Raw genomic sequence first — 9,005 nt, forward strand, 5'->3', positions numbered from 1 at the left:
ATGCCTAATTCCAATGAGTAACGAAGAAGTTATGACCTTCTGAAAATAAGCTATTTCGCTAGAAAAGGGCTGCACGTCTGTGCCAATAATGGCACGTTCGTGCAGGTCCCTGCACGTCCGTGCCAAATGAAGCACGTCCGTGCAAGGTCAGGCAGTAGCTACTGCTCGTATTTTAACAGGTCTGCACGTCCGTGCAACCTTTGGCACGTCCGTGCCGACCTGTAGACGGGTCGTTTTTCTCGTTTTCTCCGTCCTTTCTATTTGGGGTAATATATATACCTTCTTAGCTCCGATTGTACAAAAATGAGCTTCTTAGTGTAATTTTAGCTTAGGTTAGGGTTTTTAGAGAGAGAAACTCTCATTTTCTAGAGAGAGAAAGTGGGAAAAACTTGTTGAAAGCTTGGAATATGAAGAATTGAAGGAAGGAGACTTGAAGATTTGATTATTTCTTGCAGTATCAATGAGAATTTCTTACTCTCTCTCTTATTTTATTGCTTTAATTACTTATTTTTGCATCTTTTCTAGTTTAATTACTTATTTATGTTAATTTAGTGTTTGAATTCATGCTCTTAGTTGTTAACTCCTTAGCTTTGCAATTTATAATGTTTTGTGAGTAGTTTATTTACTTGGGATGGTTGAAACCATTGATGAATTCACAAATACTTGTTTGCATGTGTTGATTTAGCTAATGTGGGATGTTAATTAGTTGAGCTTAAGTGGTTTCATTGTTAGTTCTTGTAAGTGGCCATTGCTAGAACTATTTATCTAAGCTTTCTCAATGAAGGATCGAGAGATGAACTTGAGTTAGCTCCATTATGCTTAATTGACTTGAAATGTCATGAGAATAGGAATTTCTAGTCAAGGGAATGTTTATGTCATTGTGATTATGTTTTAACACTTGCTTTATGCTTTGTAACCACGAGAGTAGGTTGTATTCATGATTCAAGTAATCCCTCTAGCTTGAGAGAGTAGTTGGGTGCCTTAGATGACTTCCCCTAATTTATTCCCAAATGCTATGTTTTGTATGTTAAATTGTAGTTTGTGAATGACTTAATTGGTGGGTACCTTCCCAAGATCCTTTTTATATTATTGTTTGTAGTTTTTTTCTTTATAACTCAAAACCCAAAAAGACTTGTCTTAGCTTATCACAAATCAATATTTGTTAGTGCTCCCCTTAGTCCTTGTGGGATCGACCCTTACTTGCCCTTTCTACCCATTAGAGAGACCAAGTTAGGTTTTTATCTTTGGTAGGCTCGACGACGGCCTATCAAAAAGCCCTATGCTAATAGAATCATTCTCATGCATCTTATTAGACACTAGCAAAATCAAGAGAATAAAGAGGCACAAATCATAAAACTCTATTTTAACAACTCATTTTCATGCAATCATCAAAATAGAGGTGATCTTGATCTAGTTCAAATCATTTTCATGCATTTAAACTAGAAGGCAATAAAAAAAAGTGCAACAATAATCTCAAGACATTAAAAATAAATCTTTCATCAATTTAAGGCATGTATTCAATCCAACCATCATCATTTTTCCAACATTCAACACATATTTTCCACCCTCTTCCCCTAACTAAGAAATTAGCCTAGAGAAGGGAGATTAAACATGATGATAAAACTAAATGAAAAAAAAATAGACATGGAAGCAAACATGATAAAAAACAATCAAAATACCAAAGATGCCAATCCACAAAATAGATAGAAATAAACAACTAGAGTGCAAATAAACTAAGCTAAGAGAAAGGATTAGAGATTACTAAGTAGGCAATGGTAGAAAGATTAAAACTTGCAAGGTTGCTTGATTGATTGAAATGAAACTTGAACCAAAGTTGCATACATGAAGATAACTTGAGTAATACTACACTTTCTCTCTCTAAGATTAGGGTTTAATTGTCTTCTAAGATAAGGCTAGATGATGCACTAATCTACCCTACGACCTATATATATAGGTCCTTTACAAGATACAAAAATACGAAATAAAAAAAAAAACTGAACTTCAACGGTGCGGGCCCGCGCATATACACTGCGCGCCCGCGCAGATGTTGTGCGTGCGCCCTCGCAGATCTTGTGCGCTCGCAGATCTGTGGGTACGGGGATTAAACCCATGGATGCGCGCCTTCTCTCAGCAGTACTGCGCGCTCGCGCTTGAAGAGTGTGCGCCCGCACTCAAGGCGCGCACAAGGCGCACACGACTCCCTGTTTTGGCTCTGCTTCTGCTGCTGTCTTGTGCAAGTTCTCCCAGGCTTGCGCGCCCGCACATAACAAAGGCGCGCGCCCGCACACAAAGCGCACACAAGGCGCGCAAAACCTTTTGTTTGAGTTTTGTTCTTGAAGCGTTCCTGCGCGGGTTCTCACAGTGATGCGCGCCTGCACACAGGGGATTTTGGGGGTGAATTGCTCTTCTTCCAATGCCTTGATTCCTACAAAACAAAAACAAAGAAAACAAGGAGAAAGGCAAAACAAAGAAAAGAAGAACAAATAGGAGAGAAAAAGGGGACAAACAAGCTACAAATGGGAGGGAAAACCCGTAAAAAGAACACTAAATCGTGGCATAAATGCCACTCATCAAATTCCCCCACACTTGCTTCTTGCTTGTCCTCAAGCAAAGGAAACCAAGGCAAAAGACAACATACATAACAAACACAACATGACAAGGTTCAAGAAAATCAATCATGTACCATGGTGAGAAATGCTCAATTCGGACTCAAATATAATGACATTGATCAAAGAATACTTACCTTTCTCAATTCAAGAGGGAAAACACGCTATAAGATGCTTAAGGTTGAAAGAGACAAACCTAAGCTAAGCATAGAGAACTAATGATTTCATCCTCCGCCCTAGCCCCATCCAAGACGGTCCACGTTCTCTCCGCTAGCTTCAATTCATCCCCTAGTTGGCTCCTCATGATTCCGCGAGGGAACCGGAAAAAATTAATTCTATGTGGAACAATGAGGCTATCCCGACATCTCAACTATGCATACTCTCTCCATAGGGTTGAAATCCATCTCCCACCACCGTTTCCTTGACCACGCCCCTCTAAAGTCCAAGGGTCTTAGTTAAGGTTGTAACGTCATGGCTAAAGGTTAAGGTTGGGAATTAATTTGAAAATTTTGGTGGAAACTCCTAAGTGAAGCATAAGAGTGGCCATCTCTCAATAACAACATAGGAATCTAACCTAAATTTCAAATTACAACCTTCAATACAAATTACATGACAATACTACTCTTTTTGCAATATTTTCATTCAACTCAATTTTTCCTTCTCTTTTTCTTTTCTTTCTTTCCTCATCATTTTTTTTTAGAATGGTGTTTGGTTTTCATACATTACAACTTCCTCGCCAAACCTTTTTGCACGCTTTTTCATGAATAGACTTTCAAGACCTTATTCGAACCAAATTGCACAACTTCCTTGCTTAAAACCAAGACTCTCAAACTCGAACCTCACAAGCCGATGCTTCACTAACTACAAGGGTTGGTAGAACATAGGCCGCTAGGTTTGTAATGTGGTTTAACCAAGAAAGGGGAAATAAGGCTCAACATGGCTAGCAAGAAGGTATAAGTAAAATAAAAACCAAATTTATAGCAAAACACAAGGAAAACAAAGAAAAATGAGAAGAAATGCCCTCTTCCTCCTCTAGAGTTATATGATCACGATCTTGGGAGCTAGATACCAACACAAGGATTAAGACACGCATAGTTAAGGATCCAAAATGCCGCTCAACAAAAGTGATGGAGGCTTGAACAATAAACGCTCACAAGGGATATGAAAATAAGCAAATACCAACCAAGGGAATCCTATTCACTACGGAGAGCAACACCATCTTACCACTTTCCCGTGAACTAGGGGTTCAAACGTCCTCAAGAGTTCTAAACCGGGCTACCTTAGCTTAAAATGCGTCTAGTTCAACCCTAAGCACTCTCAAACCGTGAAGACCCTCTTCAACTAGGAAGGTAAGCATTCAAAATATGTCATAACAAAAGCATATAGGTCCACAAGTCCAAATGAATGAGCAAATTCTCAATTTTCAAAAATTTTTCTCTTGTCATGATTATGAATGTCACATAAAAGAAAGAAGAAAAGCAAAACACAAAGGAAAAGGAAGAAATCAGAAAGGTTCATAAATGAGGCATGTAAATCATATAAATCCCAATCGACATACAATGATCGTTGAATACAACATCAACGATCCCAGGTTCCTTAGAACCAAGTCAAACAACCTCGAACCATTCAACTCCTTCCTAAACTAACCTAAGCTATGCAACCAATCAAATATTTAAAGAATTGAGAAGGATAATTTGTCACCCAATTACTCTTAGCAAACGCAAATCCACAATCGTTGAAACTCCATTGCTCGGAAAAATTTGGGGAATGCGCCAATAAGCCCTACAAAATGTCGAAGACCAAAACAACTCGGCAAATATTTGGTTAGTAGCAAGAGAAATATATACAAAGCAATAAAGAGAAAACAAAATAGAGAAAAGAAACTACTAAAGAAAAAGAACGAAGAAAAGAAGAAAATGTTTGGATTAAAGGGGAATTTGGATTTTCGAAAAAAAACGGGAGCCAAAACAACACAAGGTTTCATTAAAAACATCATCATCATCATTTTTTGAAAAGAGGGGAAGGAACCTTCCAAAAAGACACCTATTGTTCCAAAATTGCGCCCCATAAGAACAAAGCCCTTGAATGAAACAATAAATAAGCACCCCCCCACACTTGAACGGAAAACCGTCCTCGGTTTGAACAAAGTGGAAAATGGGGTGGGAGGAAGGGCTAAACTCGGCCAGAGGGCTCTAGTCCTCCATGTGAGAACTAGAGCCCTCTCCATATGGACGCCATTCGTAGTCGACGTCGATAGGAGGGCCATGGGGGTCCCAACCACCGGTGTAACCCGGTGGAAACCACGGTTCCGGTACAACTCTTGTTGGTAGTCCGGAAGAGGGTCGAAGGGAGGGGGCATCTCAAGAGGCTCGGATGTGTACATGGGGTAGTTGGGGTCCACACGGTAATCACACCCCCCCCGGTGCCTTGTAATCGTACCCCTCAGAGGTGGGGTAGTTCACACGGGGGGCCCCTTGAGATGAAGGCCCGGACCAATAGGGCCAAACCGGTTGACGGGGTGTGCCGTCAGCATGCGGTTCCTCGTAAGAAGGAACCGGCCCCTGTTGGGGCGGAAAATACGGATAGTTCACCGGTGGGTCAAAGTGCCCTTCGTTTACATGCCAATCATAAATGTTGGCATTGTAAACCGAGTACCCATCGGCGGCTTCCGTCAACCAGTTTACTTGCATTGAAAGGTTTTGGAAAGCTCGCTCAAGGTTAAAAGAAGAAGAGGAAGAGGCCATACCTCCCTCGCTAGAGGAGGGGACGCGCAAACCTTGGGATCCCTCCCCATACTGAAAACCTTGTAGTTGAGACCCTTGTTGTTGTTGTTGTTGATGAAACTGTTGTTGCTGAAATTGCTGTTGTTGTTGGAATTGTTGTTGTTGTTGTTGTTGTTCTTGTTGTTGTTGCTGTTGATGCCGCTCGCGGATGATCATGTTTCGCTCCCCTCCAAGAGCATTGGGAAGGACACCATTGTCCTTAGGAATCTTCCACACATTCCTTGTGTTCCTCTCCAAGGAAGTGCGGCTCGGGTATGGAAGTATGCAATGGTGCTCCCTCTTAACGCACCAATCGTGGAAGTTGTTCACATCGTCGGTCGGTTGGATGAAGACCGACTTCCGCAAGTATGAGATGTCCACGAACATATCTCTTTCTTTTCCCACCCTTGTGCAAAAAGGGAAAAGAACCTCACCCCCTAGCTTCGAGGCAATCCTTGTTATCATCCCACCTAGGGCAATCTCTCCCGTCTTGTTCCCATTTTTGATTGCCTGACAACATAGCACAAACCAGTACCCCATGTTGAGCCGCCCACTCAACTCCTCCTTTGTAGCGACCCAAAGAGTGAAGAGCTCTTCATGAGAGAGCTTGCTTAAATCCTGTTTGCTGAACACCGCGAACCCCAAGATGCGGTGTAGGACGCGGAGTACCGGATGGATAATTTGGCTAGCCACCGAGTACCGAGTACTAAACTCATCCATGTCGGTAATTGTCCGCCACCAACGGAAAGCGTCGTACTCGGGGAAGAGCTCGGTGGAAGGGGCAAGAAGATCGGCGTCGGGGTTAAAGTCTAGGAGTTCATTTAGACGCCGAAGAGAGATGCATGGCGGGCATTGAAGAGTTGGAAGGAGATTTGGAACTCATTGTTTCCAACGGGTTCCTTCTCAAAGGAAGCTAGGAACTCGTAGGTGGGTTCCTTGAAGGTTGGGTAATGGTGCTGGATGAACTCACTCATCCCAAGATTATCAAGAAGGGACCGAAGGTCCTCATCTATCCCCAAGTCACGCATTGAGCGTCGGGTGGGGTTAAGCTTGCGTTTGAGGAGTGTTTGATGGATGGGAGCATGGTGTCGGTTCACAAATTTTAAGGTGGGAAGAGAGGATTGTGCTTGGTTTAGATTTTGAGAGGAGGGTTGGGGTTCATCAACTGATATTCTAGGCTCCTTTCTACTCCTTCTCCTACCACTCATCTTCACCAACTTTACTCAACAACCCAAAGAGATACCGAGAACACCACGGAGTGATTCTAACACCCAAAAATACCAAAACCTTCCCACAACAACAACAATTGAAGCCTTTGATTTTGTTATCTGAAAAGGGGTTAGGAGCAACAACTTTCTAAGACACAAATATCACAAGCAAGAAACAACTATGAACAACATTAATCCAGGCCAAAATTTGCAATACTCAATCGCTAAAGGGAGAATCACTAGGCAAATTTCAAAATCAAGCATAAAAAACTCTCAATCAACATACATTTTCAATCTCTCATGCATTAACAATCTTCAATGCTCAAAATCAAGCCAGTGATCACTCACACAATTCTCAATATCCAAGTCAAGTAATTGCTAGCCAAATTTCATGAAAACAACAATTTTCATCAACAATACTCACAAATCACCAAGAAAATCTCAACAAACTCCACAATTATAAGCTAAACTATCTCAAAATCACACAAAATTCATACAAGCTCAATTCTTGCTTAACAATCCTAAAACATGATCTCATCTAATGAATTAAGACTACAAAGTACTCAAGGATTAGGATTATACCACAATTAAAGAGCTTGAAGACCTCCAAGAGCCTCACGCACCACCACCTCGACCACCAAAGAGCCACCACGAGTTTGGTGAAAAATGGATGATTTTGAGAGGGAAAAGTGATGAATTTGTGAGAAAAGTGAGGGAATGTAAGGGATTTGATGAAATTTCAAGGAAATAAGTGAGTTTAGAGGGGATTTGGGAAATTAGGGCTTGAGTTCTTGAGGAGAGAGAGTGGGAATCGTGAATGATTTTGGGAAAATGATGAAAGAATCGGGGAAAAAGGAAACTTAAGCCCCGATAAACCCAGATCTGCGCGCCCGCGTAGGTATACTGCACACCTGCGCAAGTGAACTGCGCGCCCGCGCAGATGGCGCACACATGTCGCACAAAACCTTCTGCCAAAATCTGTATTTTTGCCTTTAATCTGCGCGGGTTCTCCCAGGCCTGCGCGCCCGCAAAGCCCTCTTCTGCGCGCCCGCGCAGATGTCGCGCACATGTCGCGCAAAAGTTTCTGCCATGATCTATTTTGCTGAGCTTCCCTGTGTGCGGGTTCTCCTAGGCCTGCGCGCCCGCGCACAGGGTCTTCATCGAAAGTTTCTCTTTAAATGCTCCTCACTCACTTCCAAGTCTCCAAACCCCAACTTAGCTCCATATATAACACAAAACGGCCTCCAAATTCCCTCCAAACAGGCACCAAAGATGCAAGTGCCTACAAGAATAGAGGAAAACGGAAACCATAAGACAAAAATCAACCAAACAACCTACCAAAAACATAGAAAATAGTAAAAAAAAGGATTCAAAAGCCGGGTTGCCTCCCGGGAGCGCTTCTTTATAAGGTCATTAGCTTGACCATGATGAAAATCCATTCAAAAGGGTGGCTTTGGACCCAAAGGGTCTAGCCTCAAACACTTAATCACACCAACTTCCTCCTTGCAGAAATAGTGCTTCAAACGAGAGCCGTTCACCATGAATTTGTTTCCGTCGGCATCCAACTCAAAAGAACCATAGGGAGTGGTCTTTGATACAACGAAAGGCCCCGACCACTTCGATTTGAGCTTTCCCGGGAACAAACGAAGCCTTGAGTTGAAGAGTAAGACTTTGTCCCCAACTTTGAAGCTCTTGTTCCGGATATGTTGGTCGTGCCACTTTTTTGTCTTCTCCTAGTAGACTCTTGAGTTTTCATAGGCATCATCTCTAAGCTCCTCAAGCTCGTTGAGCTTCAACAACCTCTTTTCACCCGCCAACGACAAATCCATGTTTAGCTCTTTGATGGCCCACCAAGCTTTGTATTCTAGCTCGACCGGCAAGTGGCAAGCCTTCCCATACACCAACCTATAGGGGGTTGTACCAATGGGAGTCTTGTATGCCGTTCGAAGAGCCCAAAGAATATCGTCAAGCTTTAGGGACCAATCTTTCCTTGATTTGTTTACCATCCTCTCGAGGACATTCTTGATTTCACGATTTGACACTTCCACTTGCCATTGCGTTTGAGGATGGTAGGATAACCCAACTTTTTTGATGAACACCATATTTCTTGAGGAGAGCTTCCAATTGCTTTTTGGCGAAATGAGACCCTCCGTCATTGATTAGAACCCTTGATACCCCAAACCTAGGAAAAATTATCTTCTTGAGAAGCTTGAGAACAACTTTGTGGTCATTGGTAGGAGAGGGTATAGCTTCTATCCACTTCGTCACATAGTCAACCGCTACCAAGATGTAAAGGTTCCCACATGAAGAAACGAACGGACCCATAAAATCCACTCCCCACACATCGAAAGGCTCTACATCAAGAATACCTTGTTGAGGCATCTCGTCCCTCTTAGTGATGCCACCACTTCTTTGGCATCGGTCACATT

At 42.4% G+C, this 9,005-nt stretch overlaps 1 protein-coding gene across 1 annotated transcript; it reads right to left on the reverse strand.

The window, feature by feature from the left end:
* Positions 1 to 8,309: 8,309 nt before the first annotated feature.
* LOC145581027 (uncharacterized) lies at positions 8,310 to 8,732 on the reverse strand. The gene has a single exon (XM_081638098.1). The coding sequence runs from the start codon at positions 8,730 to 8,732 to the stop codon at positions 8,310 to 8,312; it is 423 nt and encodes a 140-aa protein (XP_081494224.1).
* Positions 8,733 to 9,005: the final 273 nt, after the last annotated feature.

The sequence above is a fragment of the Chenopodium album genome, chromosome 15, assembly GCF_948465745.1.
Source record: "Chenopodium album chromosome 15, dcCheAlbu1.1, whole genome shotgun sequence".
NCBI lineage: Eukaryota > Viridiplantae > Streptophyta > Magnoliopsida > Caryophyllales > Amaranthaceae > Chenopodium > Chenopodium album.